The 20,602-nt window shown below is 39.9% G+C and overlaps 3 protein-coding genes across 7 annotated transcripts in view; all 3 read right to left on the bottom strand.

Annotated features, from left to right (window-relative positions):
* Positions 1–564, bottom strand: part of LOC126984194 (thyroid receptor-interacting protein 11-like) — a 165,845-nt gene extending 165,281 nt beyond the window's left edge. For both annotated transcript variants that reach the window (XM_050837691.1, XM_050837692.1), the window contains exon 1: positions 305–564. In XM_050837691.1, coding sequence (XP_050693648.1) covers positions 305–367 — 63 coding nt within the window. In that variant the 5' untranslated portion in view covers positions 368–564. The remainder of the gene's footprint in view (positions 1–304) is intronic.
* Positions 1–20,602, bottom strand: part of LOC126984198 (secretory carrier-associated membrane protein 1-like) — a 76,729-nt gene that overhangs the window by 40,270 nt on the left and 15,857 nt on the right. The window contains exons 9-10 of one of the 4 annotated variants that reach the window (XM_050837704.1): positions 18,667–18,850; positions 16,066–17,013 (exon numbers count right to left, since the gene is read on the bottom strand). In XM_050837704.1, coding sequence (XP_050693661.1) covers positions 18,668–18,850 — 183 coding nt within the window. In that variant the 3' untranslated portion in view covers positions 16,066–17,013; position 18,667. Of the gene's footprint in view, positions 1–16,065; positions 17,962–18,666; positions 18,851–20,602 lie in introns of those variants that run through there. The other 3 variants (XM_050837703.1, XM_050837702.1, XM_050837705.1) reach the window with 3 other exon arrangements.
* On the bottom strand, positions 3,995–12,061 carry LOC126984196 (synaptic vesicle membrane protein VAT-1 homolog-like). Its single transcript, XM_050837698.1, has 10 exons — positions 11,772–12,061; positions 10,191–10,320; positions 9,816–9,920; positions 9,418–9,528; positions 8,409–8,551; positions 8,084–8,187; positions 7,905–7,960; positions 7,094–7,186; positions 6,877–6,981; positions 3,995–6,572 (listed from the first exon to the last, which is right to left on the bottom strand). The coding sequence occupies exons 1-10, from the start codon at positions 11,996–11,998 to the stop codon at positions 6,345–6,347; spliced, it is 1,302 nt and encodes a 433-aa protein (XP_050693655.1). The 5' UTR covers positions 11,999–12,061; the 3' UTR covers positions 3,995–6,344.

Here is a 20,602-nt window from a genome sequence, read left to right on the forward strand (position 1 = left end):
CACACTCTCCCCTGTGGAGAACATTCCCCTTAAGGTTCCTAAAGGACAGGTGAACATATAGTTGTAACTCGCTATGGTGAGACTCGGCCTTCCTGGACTCCCTAACGTCGTGTTTCTGCCAACCTTCCCGGTGGTCCCCGCCCCGCCCCCAACACCTGCAGCACCCAGGCCTGGCTAGGGAACCAGGTACTGGTCACGAGTATACCAGTTTATCCCGAGGCGGGCAGACCCAAGCCCTCCCCCTGCCCGGCAGAGTGCGCGCCCCAGCAGTCACCTTCCACGCCCTCCAGGCCCTCGAGAGCACCTCGCTGGTGAAGGAGGTCAGCTGGCCCTTGATGTCGTTGAGGCTCACGCCGAACCAAGACATCGTTGTGTCCGATACTTTGACAGCCTCGGCCTCCACTACATGGCAGGGCCGTCCCAGGGGCGCGGCGCTCCTCGGTCACGGCGAACACAGCCTCGGCCCGCTGACACTCCCAGGCCGCCGCGACGAACAAACAAACAAACAAACAAACAGCCTCCTGCCAACTCGGCAATGTTTTGGTGGCCACACTGGGGCACACACCTTTGCAATGCCTCACACACACACACACACAAACACATAACCAATGCACACAGATAATATTTAATTTCTTAAAATCACTTGTTTATTATTAATAAATGAAATTTTATCTCGTATTGGACTAATAAGACGTTTGATATAAACATCGAAGTATCCGCATGACAATATTAGAGGTATGTGTCCATAAACTATATATCAATAAAAAAAATACAGTTCTTGAAATCTATAATCAAAACATCCTGTGAATTTCTGTAATTTTCAACGAATTAAAATTACAAAGGTGCTCGCCCATCCCTCTACCGGCCTCCCGACGAACTAGCCAGCAGCCGGAGAAGACAGCCAGCCCAGGTACTTTACGGCCGATTTACTGTTACTATCACCCACGACTAACAGTAAATACACCACGGGGACTTTAGTATTCACGGGGGGAGAATAGTCGGCGGGGCAGGGCTTAGCGGGGTGAGGAAGGTTATTAACAGGGAGGTGTTGAGCAGACGATCAGCTGACGGTGCCATTTATTTCTCCTCTATTTCCCTTACTCCCTTTATTCCCCTTATTTTCCTTCCCTTTATCTCTGTTGTTCATGGGAGGAGACTGGTGGGCAGGGCAGGGGTATTAACAGAGGAGGTGGATGATCAGCTGACTGGCTGGTATTAAATGTATCGGTCTTTTATATAAACACGCCATTTATTTATTTATTTATTTTTTGCATCAAAGGACATAAAAAAGCCCGCTACTCGCTGCTCACATAATAGATAACAGTAAAGAGTAGCCAAAAGAGAGGTCAATTACTTAATATATTTGGTTATGATTCAGGGTTAATTCTTAAATATATCGGCACCCGTCATTCTTAAATATATCGGCACCCAACTTCATTCTTAAATACCATTCTTAAATATATCGGCACCCAACTTCATTCTTAAATATATCGGCACCCAACTTCATTCTTAAATATATCGGCACCCAACTTCATTCTTAATTATATCGTAACCAACTTCATTCTTAAATATATCGCACCAACTTCATTCTTAAATATATCGGCATTCTTAAATATATCCAACTTCATTCTTAAATATATCGGCACCAACTTCATTCTTAAATATATCGGCACCCAACTTCATTCTTAAATATATACACCAACTTCATTCTTAAATATATCGGCACCCAACTTCATTCTTAAATATATCGGCACCAACTTCATTGCGCAAGGCTTTAGGATTTGGGCATTTCCATTAGTAGTTTTATTTATGCTGTCACAGAGAAAAGTTTTCTCCTTGAGTTGTGAACCCTGGCATAAACTAACTACCTGAAGGGGTCATTAATAGTACTGGCATTAACTCTTAAAAATAACTGTGACCAACATAGGTATTGAAAACCTTAAGAGAACAGGCACCCCTCCATGAGCAACTAGCGCCCCTGCCTCTTAGTAATCACTGGGTGAGCAATCGCTAGGGGTAATAGGCAAGGAAACATCACTATACCCTGTAGGTTGCCAGCTTTTTTTATCATTGCAAATGTTCAGATAAAAAAGAATCCTACTAACTTCTATATTCAAGGTTAAATTTTCAAGCAAATAGTTGTGGACTTTCTCTTGGAAATTTTGATATTGTGAAGTGGCGGCATGTACGTGATGCCAGGTAAGGGTGTTATGGCGAGTGGCTGGCGGTGTAGTAATGATGATGGGTTTTGTCTGTTCCACGCTGCCAGGACCATGGCGGACAACAGTGGTGCCAAGAGGTGGGAGGAAGGGTTGATGTGGAGCCTTCTCTCAGTGTTGTCTGTGTTCCATTACTTCCCCTGCTTGTGTTGAAGAGTTTATCATCTTGTGGCTTTTTATATATCCTTTATAACATCAATATCAAACCCTATCAACTTTCCAAAATCAATGATGCCTTCCATCTTAGTAAGCTTCGTCAAGCACTATTTTAATTTCTTGGTTGCAATTCTTTAGTTTTCACTATTTAATCATCATTTTTCACGTTTCAAACCAAAACTGCACTACTTAGCTGTCAATCTGCGCTTGGAATCTTTTGAGTGATATTCTGAAGCACATTTTATGGTTAAAAAGTTGCAGTGGGTGAAAGTGAATGAGCACCTACTGTTACACAACCATTCATTCTGTTTCCTGACACCGGTCAAATAACTACGGTGACTTCTGAATTGAAGCCAGAGAGTTGCCGTACCACATGCTAATCCTTAATGTTTTGAATTAAACTTTAAAGTTATTGGATGTAATGCTGTTGCTGAAGAATTTTTGACTTGTGAATTACAATCGATGGCACCTAATGGAAGTTCAACAGCACAAAATGTAAGAGCCTTCCCTTTATGTGGGCTCATGCCCCTAAAGTGACAAAGTCCAATGGCAGAGTTCTTAGGCTTTTCTTTCCTTGCAGCTCCAATCCGTTAGAACAGCTGGTGACTCGCCTAACCCCCAAGATGAGCGGACGAATGATGAAGTACCCGTACACCTTCTCTGCCAAGCTTGCGCAGTTCCCCCTGCAGCATTACGTTAAGAATGTGTGGGTCGTAAAGTACTACATCTTTGGGGTTGGACTGAGCATTCCTGTGTTCTCCTGGATCCAGAAGATGGGTAAGTTACACCAACATGCCTTGATGTGCCTTTGCTGCAAAGATCATTCTGTTTACTATACTTATTTGATTCCAATCTCTCTACAGGCATTGCTCAGTATAGGATTGGGTTATATTCCTAAAATATTATCTTAATGAGATGAATCGTATACATCATTATAATGGGGTTTAATGGAGAGATGTCTTTAGGCACTAGTTCTCAAGAAGGGATGCCATGTGCTCGTCTAATGCCAATAGACACTATTAGCAATATCAGAGTCTGTGGAAAGACAGATCATATTACTGATAATAGGGAATATCATAGTATGCATTTTGGGTAGGGAAAGTTGTGGATCTTATAAGCAGTTGATTTTACAGCAGTAGCTACCTCTAATTGTTTCTGAAAGTAAAAAATATTTTTTCCCTACAGCTTGCTCACCGGAGAACGTTGCAAAGTTTGCCAAGAAAGACCACTAAGAGGTTAACATGTGACTAAGATCAGTTTCCACTCACTTCAGTCTCTGTACATTATGTGAAGAATTAAAGTATTGTTTATACACATGTTTAACTTCCCCTGTTCTGTCCATGTATTCCTTGCTCATAAGAATAAGGAATGTAGGATTCAACAATCTCAGATAAGTGATATCCTAGAAGAGTAGATGACTTGTTATTACTGCAACAGTATTTCTTTATAATGAAAGTTTTCATACATGTAACTTATATGTATAAGTCAAAGTTCCAGCCAGGAATGTGGGTTTAAGTTCCACTGGAGATTGCTCTAACTTGGTTCTGATCCCCTTAACCAAGTTCTGGTGTCTGCAAGCTGTATAACAGTACTAACTGAGGGCATCTTTAACAAAAATCTCTTGTATTACCTTTATTGGCAGCACAGTATGAAGACAAGCACAGCAGGGATTACAGAACACTTAATAGTTTATAAGTAACATTTCACTACTGTCTCAGTAGCAAGTAATAAACTAATTAAATCTTCCATGATCGATAACATACAAATAAATCAAGTGGTAACGGAGAAAATGAAGAGCTTTGCATTCCATGGTGCAGTAAGGAGTACAAAGTATTACCAGGAATGTGTTTGGACAAGAACAGCAGCAAGGGCTGGGAGGCACGTACTGGGATGGAAGCTTCACTGTTCTCTAATGCAGCACGTTCTGGCAGACTTCGGATAAAAACAACATGCACCGAATCCTTTAAACGATAAATTTTAGATACAAACCAAAGAAGTTTAGAACATTTGCTGCATAATGCAACCCATGTCCTAAAAGAAATGACATGTGGCAACAACCAAACCAACAACATTTCTGCCAAGCCATGATGCCAGGCACAGACTTGTTCCTCAAACTCAGTAGTGTGGCAGTAGCCCATGAGGAGTAGTATTCAGCTTTTCTAGTTTTGCTCAAGACACTGACACGTCACATATTGTGTGTGCGCTCTAGCCTCCCGTTTGTTATAATTTCTTGGTGTTAATTTGTAGTCTGTCATCCTGTGCTGATGCAGGAAGATTTTTCTACAGACTGCTGCGACCGCCTGACCTCTACTCACAAGAAAATATAATCTAATTGATCAGTTTAAAACTTTTAATATTGAAGGCTTACTTTAGCTTATCTACGTACATATTTCTGCTGGGACTCTTAGTGAAATCCTCAGAGTCCCATCCAGGACATTAAGAATAATACTATTTGGTGGTATCAGCAAATGCACTTTGGGACAAGGTTGCAATGGTTCTGTTCACGATTCAAATTCTCCAAACTACAGCCATGGCCCCAGGTCAGATCTTTGGTATAAATGCTACTGTATTACTACGTTTGACTGATTAGTGTCATTAATTTATGTATAGAAAAATGTTAGTAGAGTTATCTAAGGGAAACTCCTTACAGGATTATCATATCAAAATAGAACTATGACCATAAAATATTCTTCAGTTTCAATATCCATGATCTCAGAATATAATCTATTTAAAGCTATGAAGGTCTTTAAACTCTGAAATTATCACAGGTCAGCCACCACACTTGTTGGATCACTGAGGCTACCTTAAAGAAAATAATCAAATAATCAATACTCTAATTTTCACCTAAGTGTTGACATCCACTGGCAAACAGAATCTCTTGCACCATCAAGAGAACCTGCCCACCAGCACCAATCCTTACCACATCCACCACAATCACTACACACACAAGTCTTCTAGGTCAACACAGACAACCTACACACATTTATGCGTTAAGCACCTCCTAGGTAACTGCTTCATTACAAACAACAATGCTCAAAACTAGATACTTGCACCAAGCCATAAATTTTTTTTGTTTTTGTTTTGATAGTTTCACACTTTTCATTTCTTACACACTTGTATCTGAGGCAAACACCTTAACAAAGTTCATGAACATTGGAAAAATCACATTTAGCAAGAATTTCTCATCGATACTAACAAGACTCCATAGTTCCTAAGGTGCTAATCCTCAGTGTATATATGAACTTGTCACTATCTGAACACAGACTGCCAAACTGCCACTACTGTTGCCTACCTCTTGTGAAGGTAAGTGTCGGCAAGGCAAAGTCTACAAACAAGTATTGGAAAGACCAGCCACAAACACACAATTATGCAGTATACTCTGCAGACAAACATGGAATGGGATAAAGTTTTCTCCACACAGTCCTCCACCTAAGGATATAATCTGCACATCTTGGACCCCAATGCCTTGCAAGTTATCAAGAAAGCAAGATTCAAATCATCAACTCTTTATATTCTAACCCTTGGTCTCCCAAAGCAACCTTAAGATTAACAACCCATTGTAGTAGCAGCGTAATGAGTAAAGACTATAAGCGTAATGTGTGGATATGTAGGACCACACTGGACCATGCCTTGTGGGTGATATGGAGTGAGAACAGATTACACACTGCCAAGCATCCTTAAGCTCACTTTCAATTATATAGTTACTTAATCCAAAAGCCCTCAACATCTTTCATTACTGTGTTTAGAAATATTCAGTATTTTACTTTTACTTGTTTCTACCTCAATGTCATTCTTTGCATAACACCTGCATAACAGAAATGCATGTACTGCCAGGTATTTCTTAAAAGCTATTTCAGTAAAGTATTGTTGCAATTTTGCAGAATTTCTGCCTGTTTGGCTTGATTTTATCTACTGATGAATTTCAAACCTTAAAGCAATGCCTTTTCATACCTTCATTTTCGTAAAGCTTTACTTTTTAGCATCAGCTTTGGCCTCCTCCTCTTTTTCATTTTTTCCATTTTCTTTTGAATCTTTTGAATCTTTCGAATCTTTCTCAGCATTTTCCTTGTCGTCCTTTTTCTCTTCCTTTTTCGTCTTGGCCGGGGTGGTGGGCCTGGGGCGGGGGTCCATGGAGAGATCCAGCAAAAGCTTGCCAACATTCTTCCTGTCATGCATCTTCGTCATGGCATCTGTCACCTAAGTGATGTATTGCTTACTTAGATTAATTTTAGTAAAGGAATACATTGTAAAATGGAGTTCATTAAATGTGTTCAGTATTTGCTATAGAATAGATTAACCCTTGTAAATTTCCATATAATTTGTCTCATGAAAAAAAATTGTGAAATGGAATTTTACCCAGCAGGGAATGTGAGAAATCATGGATATTAAGCAGAGGATAAAAGTAAACAATGAACTGTCACTACAGATTGTAAATTGAATGTCAATCCTAACTCTGTGGATAGTTTTCTCATTAGTGAAATACTGCTGCACATATACTCACATCTTCGAGGGCGTAAGTGGAATCAATGTGGGCCTTGGCAACCCCACTCTGCCACAGCTTGTACACCATGTCCACCACCTTCCTCACCTTCTCATGGCCACCAGACTGATGAAAGAACCAACCCCAGTTTAAATTATTATAACAAAATTAAGTGCTTAAATTATTATAGAAAACAGTAATTGTCACATTTGCACACCCAGCCAATAAGCAGCCGCACCTGATGGTGAAGGAGGCGGCGCAGGTTGAAGCCAATGATGCCCCGGTTGTCCTCGTAGAGCCGCAGGGGAGACACCTTGTCCACCTGCCACCACTGCGAAGAGCCATATTTAGTCTACTTCCAGGCTAAGGTGTCTAAGGGGCTAGCACAATGAATTAGTTATATTTTTTCCTATACATGTGTTACTATCACATACCACTGCTTAACCTCAATTCTAAGACTAATAAGCTGCACCAAAGACTAAGATTTTCATATTATTTAGGAGATTACTGGGATAACATGAATCAAGACGGAGGGTGGATACCTTAACAACCTTAGATTTGCAGATAATGTTTTTTTCTAAGTGAGGAAAACTTACAAAGAATGATTGAGAAAATACATGGACAACCAGGGTAAGAGTGGTAACCCATAAGTTGTAGAAGTCAGGGCAGAGAACCAGGTGGACAGATTGAATAAGAATGTTGGCTGAGTATGGTGGAATGCATTAGTAAAAGATTAATAAAGGATTTTCAGTCCTGTAGTAAACTCATAATGGCTGATGCTGAGTAGAACAACTTATGAGGTTTACTAAATCTGACAAATGAATTTTACCAAAGGACTGAATTTGAACATACTGTAAAGTTAATTGATTTTTTCAAACAATTTATTACACTATTTTTAATAAATGTAAATACATACTATAAAGTTACTCAAGTTTATTACTTAAACTTACCCAAAATTAATATTTTACACACTAGTTTTAATAAACCCATTCTGTCCACTTATTTTCTACAATCACCTAACTTTCCATTGAAGCAAATATTAAACTTACCGACTTGACAACACTCAGGATGCTCTTTGTCTCTCCAGTTACAATGCTGGACGATCCTGCAATGTAAGAAAATGTTGAAAGAAAGTCATGGATTATCAGTACAATAAGAATCAGACAAAACTTAATATTTCTGTGCATTGAACCCCCTACACCTGCTGCTCCCATCCACGTCAACATACCAAAGAGAATATAGCGGCCAAGAGGCTTGAGAAGTGTGTAGCCCCGGTTGCACTCCTCCCCACCTTGAGAGTCCAGCACTACATCCACCCCATCTGGGCACACTCTGAAAATTGACGACTGTACTGTATACGGCTATACGCACTGCACTGAATTTTACGTCTTCATCAATATATTTTTAAAATTTATTTGTTAGTAGAGTTTCTGGTAACATTGTAAACTGTCAGTGGACCAATTAACTTCCACTAAATGTTGTTCTGCTAACTTAAAATGCTCTAAAGTATTTAATTAAATCTGAAAATAACAAAAGACAAGAGATTTACTTACTTCCTGACCTCTGCATGGATATCACCGGCCCGGTCAATGAGGTGAGTGACCGAGGCCTTGATGTCTTCATGTTTGTTCTTGGAAGCAATGCCCACCACTGTCACCCCTTTAATGTCTTGCAGCAGGGCACACACAGCTTGACCCTACAGAAGTATGGAAGAACACCAATTGACATTAGGTTCCCTAACAGCTGGTTTAATCAAACCTTATATCCCTATTAAAATCTTCACTCTGGGCCACCCCAGACTGCTGTTTACTATTAAGATGTTTTTACTAAAATAACTGGCTAAGTAGTAATCATTCATCATCAGTCAACTGGAACACCTTACACAGCATATAAATAGATAAACTGTGCTCAGAAATCCTGGCATAGTATGAACATTAATGTGATTAATATCTAATTCATTGATTTATCTTGAATGTCTGCCAGTTTCATGAGGCAGAATAAGATAATTGGAGAGACATATAGTTTGGTGCAAAATATTAGAGTGGCATTTCACTACTTAGATGGGGGACATGAAGAAAATAATAATAACATAGATTAGACCAAAGTTAGAGTATGCAGCAGTTGTTTGGTCACCACACAGGAAAAAGGATATAAGGAAACTCGAAGGATTCAAAGAATTGCAACTAAGATGGTACTAGAACTATCAAATCTGTCATAGGGGACTAGATTGGAGGAACTGGGCCTACCAACACTAAGAAAGAAGAAAGGGAGACCTGATAATGTTGTATAGGAATACAAGTGGAATGGACGTGTTGAATAGAAAGGATTTAATTGAGATGAAAGGGGACTTGTTTGAAGGACATAAAGATGCAGTTTTTCATGCAGGAGTGTGGATACATGGAATGGACTAAACAAAGACGCTGTAGAAGTGGGTAGTGTCCATATAATGAAGGAAAAGTTGGACAAATATAGATTGGGAGGCAGGACTTTTCGAGCTTCAGCTCAGGCCTGTAAACTACAAATAGGTAAATACACAAGGTATGGCAACAAAGCCTGGCTCACCACGGCCCCTCCAGCCGAGTGCAGCAGAACAGTGTGACCCGGCATGATGTTGGCCAGGTCATGCACCAACAGGTAGGCCACTGTGTAGCTCAAGGTGACTGCAGCTGCCTCCTGTACAACATACCCACCACACAAGAAGAAATGATTTCAAGAAAATTATTCCAAATAATATATAACTATATCAGCAAATTTAAAGGCAATAGGGCCATCAACTAGCTAAAAAATAAATATGTCAAAGGAATGAAGGCAGGATGTAATACCATTCCCAACAACAAAAACATCCCCCTTCCCACCTTTCCCTATTCAAAATATTTTCAATCCTATAAATCTATCTTACTGGTGGTAATGAGGTATTCAGTGACAAGTCAAAATGGTCTGTAACCAATCCACAGTCTTACCTGAAGGGGCATGGGCTCGGGCACCTGGTAAACATACTTGGAAGGCACCGGCACCAGCTCAGCCCAGGCACGGTGGTCTGGGAGGGCCACCACTCGGTCCCCAACCTGCCACACACAAGTTCAATTGATATTTATAAAGGATTCAGATTGTCATACACGTACTAGCATATCCTCTTTTGTTCAGTGATTAGTTAACTGTGCCTTCAATGTTTATAATTTCAGTATTCAGCCCTGATATAACTTTAATGTTAAAAGAAAGATTAGAACATGAACATAATGTACGTATGCATAACGGTGAGTACACATTAAGCATTTCTATATTCTCATTGTAGATCTATTGTACCCAAATGAAGATCTGGTAGGATTGGGCTTTACCTTGAAATTCTCCACATCATCAGCCACAGCAGCCACAACTCCAGCACATTCAAAGCCCAGGATGAATGGGGTCTTTGGAGGAGCCTCTGTTACACCCTGGCGCACCATCACATCCTGGAAGCTCACACCACTGTTGGGGTATTATGGTAACATCAATAAATTAGAATTTCAAGTTCTAGAGAGTTCCTGAAATGAGTCAGACACAAGGAACATGTAATGCAGCAAAATCACAACAAAGCTCACAGAAGGTTGAGCCTCAGGCTGCTTCAACCTGCAGCAAGGAAAATAAATTTTGGTGTGCAAAACTTTATCAATAATAATCTTCAGAGGGTAACTGGGTGGTTCTTGTGACTAATGTTGAAGACAGAGTCATTGGAGACATGGCCATACTAAACAAGATCTCCAAGCAGCAAGAGAGAAATATTGTGGAGAGTTGTTCTGGATCAAGCTTAAAATTGACAAATCTGGGTAACAACCACACCCACCAAGGCCCTGGCATGGTACCCCTAATGAAATGGCTTTTGGATTTCTTCACTTTTCACACCTCTTGGGAATGTGTGCCCCAAGAGATTTAAAACTATTTGAAAAAAAAATCTTCATTCAAGTTCATTGTAGTTTTTTGGGAAAATTATTGTTGGTGGGGAGGGACTCCACATTTATTTCATCACTCCAATCAATAGCTATAATCTATTCCACCTAATGGATCTGTCTCCTTTGCTTTAATGAGAAAAAGTGACTATTCTATGGCATCATTTTTTATAATTATTTGAAATATGACTAATTATGTAGGAATCTTTGTAACTTCCATGATGGAACATTTTCTATTAAGAAGCTGAATCACCTAAAAAAAAACAGAGGGCAAGTCATGGAATAAAAATGTAGAAAATGACATTCAACAGTAAAATGCCAAGTTAAGACCAGGGATAAATAAAGCAAACATGGAAACTTTGACAGCTCCCAAGTTACCAACGCGCGGCCTCTCACTGTAAAAGCTCCTTTATGACAAGACAACAGCGCCGACACAGGCAAGCATAGCCATGACCAACTAAACCACCCTGTAAACCCATAATTATGACAGGCCGACCATCTGCACTATACACAAATACAGGCGACAGCTGCAACCAGCAATAAACTGAGCACACCGGAGGTCAAACTGACGACACTGCACAGGATGTCATACTTCATAATAGTGAGTGTACAGGCGTCAACTAGGACTGATAAGGCCGGGGGGCGTGGTGCGGGGGGCGGGCAGTCCCACCACACAGACTGGCAAGGATGTCATACGTTATAATAGTGAATGTGAAGGCGTCAGATGGGTCATGATAAGAGAGGCGTGGTGTGGGGGGCAGACAGAGACGAGGGCTGGCAGGGATGTCATATGTTATAATAATGAGAGTTAAGGCGTCAAGTGGGTTATGATATGACGGGGGGCGTGGTGTGGGGGACAGACAGACAGACACAATTAAGGGGCCGCAGTCGATTCTGAAATTGTAAAGGATAAATTGGGGAAGTGGGTTATGATAGGAAGAGGGGCGTGGCGTGGGGAGCAGACAGACAGACACTAGGGGCCGCGGGACTCACCACAGCTGGACACGGATGAGCACCTCCCCGTCAGCCAGGGCGGGCTCGGGGCGACGCACAATCTTCACGGATTTCAGCCCACCGAAGCCATTCAGGATCACCGCCCTCATCTCCTTCGGTGGCTCTGCTTCTCCTGCCTTGCCTGCATCCTGCCCGACCTCCTGCACCGCCTTGGTCTCCGCAGGGGCCTCGGTTTTGGTCTCCGCGCTGGGCTGTGTGTCCGTCATGATGGCTGGCTGAGGAGTGACTGGGGAGCAGCGGCGAGGCGGGGACAACCACGGTATGCTTGGCCAGTCAGTGGTTAGCAGTAAAGTGGTGATTGTGTGTCTGGAAGATGGAAGAGGAGGAGGAAAGCAAGGCGGGAAGGGAGAGAAGGAGGAGGAGGGGTAAATAAGATGTAAGAAGAGGAGGAAAGGAGGGATATGGGAGAGAGGAAAGGGAAGGATTGATAAGCAAGGAGGAATTATAGGGAGAGAAGGATGGAATGGTCGTGACAGATGATGGGGGAAAATTTAATGAGATGCTAATTCCAATGTAATGGTTGTTGTTGTTGTTGTAGTTGTTGTTAGGAGTATAGATGGTGATTCTCAGGAACCCATGTGGTGGCGGGGAATGGTCGTGGCAGATAATGGAGGAGCGGATCGAGGAGGAAGTTCCAATGTAATGGTTGTTGTTGTTAACAGTAAAGTGGTGATTCGGGAACGCAAGTGGTGGCGGGGAATGGTCGTGACAGCTGATGGGGGAGATGAGAGGCTATATATAGTTCCGATGTGATGGTTGTACTGTCGTTAGCTTGTGGTGTTGAAACTTGAAAGAAGCAGTGGTGGTGATGGGTCGTGTTGGTGGTGGCGAGGGGCGGCGGTGGAAGGCTGTCAGGGGTGTGGTGGTAAGGTGGAGGCGGCGCGGCCCAACAGGTGGCAAGGTGACAGGCGCGCGCTCCTCGCCCTCACACGGACTTCCGCTTCCTTGCTCTCATAACCACTCCTCGCAGCCTCCTCCAAGATAATCATGCATTTGAAATAACATAGCGGATATTACAATTAATGTCTAAACATACATGCAGCTATACATTGCGCCAATTAATGATACGTCAATAAGTTTGTGAAAGGAGCCTCCTAGCGCAGGAACGCGGCAGAGCGCCTGCGTTAAATGTCCCGGCGCCGACGCTCCCGGCCCAGCGGTCATTCATGCCGCGCTCCCATTCACCTTCCCGGCCATATGTCACTGTGGAGAGCGTTCTCTTGTGGAAATTATAACGATTAGCCTACAGCAATTCTGATAGTGGGACCCATACACAGTCTCCGATATCTCCTTAAGGCCTCTTTCACACGGGGCCACTTAGCAGCGCTGCAGCTGGCAAATATACCTGGAGATGAATGGAGGCTTTCACACGCAGCCACAACCCCCAAAAAGCAGAGCTGCAGACGCTTTCGAGTGGTTGCCTTCGCCGCCGGTGGTGACCACATAAAGTAGCGCTGCTCGTCACGATAGCCTACTAATTGGCATTCAGTATGTGGTAGTTTTCCCACGTAGCTGCAGCGCGTGCGTGGCGCAAATGTAGCGCTGTTACATAGATATGCGTCGGACTTTATTTTAGTAGAGCTACTGAGAAGCGCTGCTAAGTGGCCCCGTCTGAAAGGGGCCCTACCAGCGCTTCCCAGCAGTGTTGCTAAAATAGAGTCGGGCGTTAGCAGCGCCACTGACGTGCGCGTTAGTAGCGCGACCGACGCGCGTGAGCAGCGCTGCTAAAAAGTGGCCCCGTGTGAAAGGGACCTTAGGGAGAGAAAGGAAAATACAATATGCCACAACCACTTTCGCTCCTATTATAGATCTGAACGAAGACTGTGACAGAGATGAGCACCGAGGCCACGCGCAGCTATACAGCATGAATTGGTAGCTCACTGTGGAAACCAAAATTTAATTTCACTGTCATTGATGAAAAAAAAATCGATTTTGAAGGGATAGTAGTACATGGAATGTCCCCCACCCCTCAACGATATATTATGTGGTCGATGATTGATTTTGGGATAAATCTAAGTGATCCCTAATTTTCGTATGGAAATATTATGCCCTTAGGTGCATAACATATCACAGACTAAGTTCAATTAAGCACTTCTATGGGAAAATGATATAGCACTTCCTTTCTGGGATAGTTTATGCTCTATTAGGCAATGTCCTGCTCAGCCCAAACCTACATAATTGCCTGTTATATACCTGGGCCATGGCCTCCTGTCTGCAATGAAAAACTTGGGCAGGTCAGGGCAATGCATAGACTACTACTTAGTTTATTAACCTTGGGGTCAGGGGTGGTGCCAAGGAAGCTTTTAGACTCCTTGGGTGATGCCTTGGCCATGGAGGGCAATCATCTCATGACTTCGACATGTTACCATGCATCCATTCACATACAGGGTCTCATATAAATTATAGGCAGTTATCTCATGAGCTGCCTTATAGTTTTTAAAAGGGCACCATTAGAGACCATTATTAATTGAAAATTACTTTGACACTGTTGGTGCACCAAAACTGTCTGAAACATGTGTCAGGTTTGCCAGGATGTATCAGGGATGCCAGGGAGCAGTCCTTTGGATACCTTATGCTTCCAATGTCCTGCATGAAGGCTGGCCACTGCACCCAAATGGTATTACACTCGGAGGACTTGGACCACATAATTCTGCATGGTACAAGAGAATTTCACCTCTTACATTGAACAGCCATCCTGGCAAAGAGATGTGCTTGCAACTCCACAAAGAGCTGACTACAAGTTATTGTGCCAGCTGTAAAATATGGTCTTGACCGATTAGTATCATGTGCAACCTTGATGATAGTTCATAAAGTAATCCAAAGAATGTATCAGCACTTTCCCTTCTGAAACCTCAGAGGAGGCAGATGTGGTTGAAAATGAAAGGCATATTCACACTTACAATATACATATTTATATATATTCATATTTTATCCAAAATTCCAAACTATTGTATAGAATTGGATAAATACACCCTGGACTGAAAGATACAGGATTGACCAACTTCGTTACACCTTCCATCACCTTCACATACATTTATCTGCCCAGATTTCAGTTTATGAAGCTATGCAGAGTATGCATTTAATTTTCAACAGTTACACAGCCATCATGCAGCAATATGATTCTAAAGAATAGTAATGCAACAAGCAAAAAAATTTTTTTATTACAAAGAAAGGCCATTTTTTTTTTTAGCTAAAACTTAAAACTAAATGAACTGTATCATCAGTTTCTAAAACTTATCCTCTCCACACTGAACAACTCAAGAGTATCTCAAGTATTTCAATATTACTGAAACTATATTTCCTATTAGCAAAAGTCTATTCCCAGGTTCTCCATGGTATATATTTGGATAAACATCTCAATCAACACTGGCACTATGTACATTTCTATGGCAAACTGCTAATAATTAATATGCTCACACAAGCATCCATTAACAGTCAAACCTTGGTTTATAAACTTTACTATCAAATTTCATTCAACAAAATCTTAAGAGTAAATCATTTAACTGTTGATGGTCCTTCCTTGTGCAGATTCAGATATTGCTGAACAAGGAACAATGCCTTCAGCAATATACATGAACTAACAACTAAAGAACTGAGGAAGTGCAAAGTAATGAGAACAGATTAGCCATAATACAGTAATTTGCTGAGAAACTGACTTCAATATGTCATATAAATTATATCACATTTTCCTTTTCAGAAACAAAATTTCTTCCATAAACACTGACATGCATAAAGGTGAAGTAAAGTAGGGGTTTAGGTAAACCTAAGTACTTTATGAATGTCAGTGGTCTTGGGAGAATGTGTATATAAAAATAAATGCTAATTCATATATTGTAACCAGAAGTAAGATATTATGTACCTCATGAGCAAAAGATAATTATGTGCTGCAAAGAACATTTTCATAACGCAACCTTTAGACTTCATAACTGGCTGCTTCTTTAACCACTGAAATGTATCCCTTCCTCACCCATGCATCAACAACCGAGGTAGCTGTTGGATGAGTCACACCTGCCTAAAGACACTCTCTATGGAACCTCTCCACAATTTCATCACTGCCATCTAATTACTTCCCACACTTCTTTAGCTCTTTCAATGTTCCAACCATCAATACAAGTATGCCAGATGTATGAATAATTTTTATCACATTTCTCTACACATGCTTCTATACTAATCTTGTTATTCTTTAGAGTATGTCAGATTTGAAAACAACTTTCATCCCAGTTCCTTACGTGCTTCTGTACAAACATCACGACAAATCGTATTATCTTGGAAACATTAGTGTATGAAGTATTTGCACAAACAGGAATGGAGCCATACTTATTTATGTAGCAGCATTATTGTAAAACTCTAATGCTCTATTGTACTACTATAGATGAATATTCTACACCCTCCCATACAACTCATTTTCAATGACTATTTTGTCACCAACTTCTTTCAGTTTCCCAGGAAATTATATTTTCCAAATGTAGTTATAAATATTATCAATATTATTTGCATACTACCTTAGCAACCGAACCACCCATTATTGTTATAAGCTGATCTTGCAACAGTATCGGTAACCTTCTTCCCCTATATTGTCATCCCCATAAAATTTCAAATACAAGACACTGCCAATTTTGATTTGCCATCTCTGTATCATCATAAATATATCTAATAAAAATTACCTTCCTTTTACTTAGCTTCTTCCCCCTAATCATATCTGTCAACTATTATTTACCTAACTTACCCTATGTAATGACAAGTATGGTCAAAGGGACAATGTGATGGCAACCTCTTAAGTACATACATTAAGGCCAAATACTCATTAATAAGGAAGAGTAGGAAGAATTTGTCAATAATCAGACAAAAGATATAATGAATCAGCCTGCTCCCAAGCCAGCAGGACCTGCACTCTTAAGCTGTGCACAACACTAAACCCTGAAATATGGGTAAACCAGCATATCATAGTCTTGGTTTACATCATTTCTATAAATCACACACACAAAAGAAAGCAGACTCCTTGTTACCACAAAAGTTTGTTAAACCCACAGCACAAGATGCCTTTAATGAACTTTACAAGTAGAATAATATGTGAGGACAAAAGGGCCTATACAATTCTTCTATTCCTGGCAAATCATGAGGCAACAATACCAAGGATTTGGACACAGAGGAGGCTACTCATGGCCTCTAGTCTCAGGATTGGCTGCTATCAGACTTGGGTACCAATCTTAAGTCAGCAACTCTGAGGGCAGAAAGAGCTGTACAAGACCCTTGTCATCCAAGCTGGTGGAAATGAGATGACAAGTAAGATGAGATCATTACAACACTTGCCTTCTGAGCTCATCAAATGGCACAATCTCAAATATGTGGTTAGAATTTAGAACTTCATGCATATCTACTCACATTAGCCTGGATTCATTTGCTCACAGCCAACAGCAGCTAAATCATTGTCAGCATCCCTTATTTTGCATCTATTTATCATCTTTTTCAAAGTTTAATTATTATCATCATCATTGAACTATAGTACAAGTTACTTATAATAGTAATTACCAAAGACAAAATTAAATAATTCAAAAACTATCATATACCATTCAAATTTGACTCAGGCATCATAAAAATCAATGTTACAAACTTTATAAAGTACAAAAATAAATAACTTAAGCTCCCATTTGGTTTTCATTCATCAATAATAAAAAATGATGAACATAAGCAAGCAAGCAAAAACAAGCATGAAAAATGGCTATATTGTAAACTGACTTGTAGTTTTTAACTTATTTACTAAAAACAAAAATGTACCACTGCTTGTACAGTTTGTCCAACAGAGTAATCATTATATTTGAAAACACTTTAAAAATACTACATATTTCACAAAAACTTTCCTTCGTTATAGTAAGCTGTGTATACATATATAGGAAACTACTCAAATTCTACAGTGCCAAGGCAGTTTATCATATGCTTCACCAGTCCTGCCTCACCATGCACTGGCAAAGGCATCAGAGCATAACAAAATTCCTAACTTAAAGAAATCATATGACTGTTACCAATTGAAACTCGATCTAAACTCAATGCCCAACTGCAAAAACAAAAAACAAAAAACAAAAAAAATTCATGTTTAAGAGTGTATCCTGCAAGAGAAGGCTCGGCCTCTATACAGGTGCCTTGCTTCCCCTCACTCTTCTGCTTCTTCATCCTGGGAAAAAAAAAAAAAAATTGATGTTTTCCTTTTGTTATTCCAATGAACCCTATACTATGGAACGGACCCTTGCCCCAGCCTTGTCATTAAGCCGAGAATTTTGGAAAATCAACCGCTTTGGTGCGAATCACCACAACTCCCTTATTTCTGGGGCTACAGAATAGTTTTTGATATCAATTGATGGGAAAATGAAAGGGCTATATTTTTTCATTAGTGACCAGGCTCTTTGCGAATTTATTTGATTATTTACCCTTACGAGTCGGTTTTCGAGCTCAGTCGCTAATAAAAAATATATAGCCCGTTCATTCTGCCATCGATTGATACCAAAAACTTTTCTGTAGCCCCAGAAATAAAGGAGTTATGGCGCTTTGCACCAAAGCGTTGATTTTCCAAAATTCGCGGCTTAATGACAAGGGGGCCGCAAAATCAAAAGAGTAAGCCGTCCATTACTTGAGATGTCACTGGTTATTCACAATGGTAAGTGAAAGCATTAGATGGCAAGAATATTCAGTGTGCAGAAGTTATATAATTAAGGGTGAAGGAATGATATATATATATATATATATATATATATATATATATATATATATATATATATATATATATATATATATATATATATATAAATATATATATATATATATATATATATATATATATATATATATATATATATATATATATATATAGACATATCTGCACCTTAGAAGCGTGGACTTGTAGAATTGGTGCCTGGAGTGGTGGCTTGGTTCATCTGATTACGTATTACTGCTGATGCTGCGTTGGCTGTCGCGCTCTGGACGTGCTCATTTCTCATCACACCTTGGGAGAACTCAGCCTGGGCCTTGGCAAAGCTGGCCCCAGTGCTACGATAGATGCGGTGCACCTGTGGCAGCCATGAATGTGAGTCAGTATCTCAACAAGGCTAAGTGACTAAGACAAACATTCAAGTAACAGAACACAGTCCCCTTCAAAACAAACTAAGTATCTAACTGGCTTAACCCACCAAGTGATTAATATATGAAAATCAAGAAAACTACTATCATTCTGACAATACATAATCATTGTTTAAAAAACAGTTCAAGACATTAAGTGAAAAATATTCAAGCTTTATGACATCATCATCAAAATGAATTACTTATGTGACTGTTTTTATCTTTAAGAAACTTTAAAGGCCTTTAATTTATATTTCTCATCAATGCCTCTAGCATAATTCATTAACTTATCTGAGTAGGTACTACCCATAAAAATTTGATCAGTTACATTCACAGAAAAGATGACCTAAATGCACAAGTATCACAAGCATTGGGAGAACTGATGAAGGCAAGAGATTTCAATATAAAATTACAATAAGCACAACACACACATGCAGTAACCCCAAAACAAAGTAACAGTGAGGTGAGCAAGTGTAATAAGAAGCAACAAATAAGACTAAAAAACTGGGCTGCAATAGGATTGTTGCAGTTTCATCTCCTGTAGACTGTCTTAAGTAAGAAGCTTTGCTTAGATCAGTTTCAGAACCTTCTTTATGAAAGAAGTTCAAAGAACTGCATTTTCATTAATGAAGAGCTGTTTGATAAAAAGTTTTATCCTCTGGAACTAAGGCTGTAACATTCCTTTCAGTACAATGATGCATTTTAATCAACCTTCCCTTCAGTAAAAGCTCTATGTATTACTGGTAATAAGGAAAGCCTGGTGTCATGATCTATCTTAATAATCTTAGGGGTACTGAAGATGGAAGAAGGGTGTGACTGACAAGTGATGGTTCATAATAATGAGGAGTGCAATTTTGTTGAATACATCTGCCAAAGACAAAACTTTATTGCATAACTAGGTGGAAAAAAAAAAAAAAAAAAAAAAAAAAATATATATATATATATATATATATATATATATATATATATATATATATATATATATATATATATATATATATATATAAAAACATTAGTAAATAATGGTGCAGTGACCTATTATTTTGTTGCATGTCTTGGACTTTTATGCTAGGGACTATGTTGGAATTTTTTTTAGCTTTGTTCCTTATTACTTAAGGGTCAGTTAGACTTCTAGTGAGGCAATGATATGCTCAACTTAAAAAACTAACTCAAAACTCCAAAAAAAGTACCAATTAAAAATATACTCTCCAAACTTGATGCTAAAAGATTTTTTTGATAAATCTGAGTGTTACACAAGTACAACAAAACAGTGGGGTAAGTTCAACTGAAAAACTGAATGCATTTAGTTTCAGAGTTGTTCGTTATAGTATTTGTTCATAAGAGCATACATTGAAATACATGTATTTATGGAATCTGCTGAAGGCCCACAGCCATCCTAAAGTTGCCAACCAACATGGTAAATATTGGTCTCATTACTGTGCCCCTAATTTGTTTTCTACCTTAAAACTACTCCTCTGGTGTCATTCATGTTACTCACTAACTTCATATCCTCTTGGAAAACTGTAGGAAACAGCATCAAGGTCTAAACAAGTGAGGAAATAGTGAACAAATTTGCAAACCTGCACAGCTGTGGGTAGCGATACAGCCCAAAGCATCCCAAATCGTTCCACGGCTCACCACCGCTGATATCTAAATGGAGTGTTCACGCTCATTTCTACAAGGGGGCTTTGCCCTCCTCGACC

This window comes from Eriocheir sinensis, chromosome 56 (assembly GCF_024679095.1).
Source record: "Eriocheir sinensis breed Jianghai 21 chromosome 56, ASM2467909v1, whole genome shotgun sequence".
Taxonomy (NCBI): Eukaryota; Metazoa; Arthropoda; class Malacostraca; order Decapoda; family Varunidae; genus Eriocheir; species Eriocheir sinensis.

What these genes read in the sequence shown, in the direction of transcription:
- LOC126984196 (XM_050837698.1), bottom strand. Translation starts at nt 11,998, where the DNA reads ATGACGGACACACAGCCCAGCGCGGAGACCAAAACCGAGGCCCCTGCG. An exon ending in CTCATCCGTGTCCAGCTGTG is followed by an intron (nt 10,321 to 11,771) that starts GTGAGTCCCGCG and finishes ATACCCCAACAG; the next exon opens with TGGTGTGAGCTTCCAGGATG. An exon ending in ATGATGTGGAGAATTTCAAG is followed by an intron (nt 9,921 to 10,190) that starts GTAAAGCCCAAT and finishes TGTGTGTGGCAG; the next exon opens with GTTGGGGACCGAGTGGTGGC.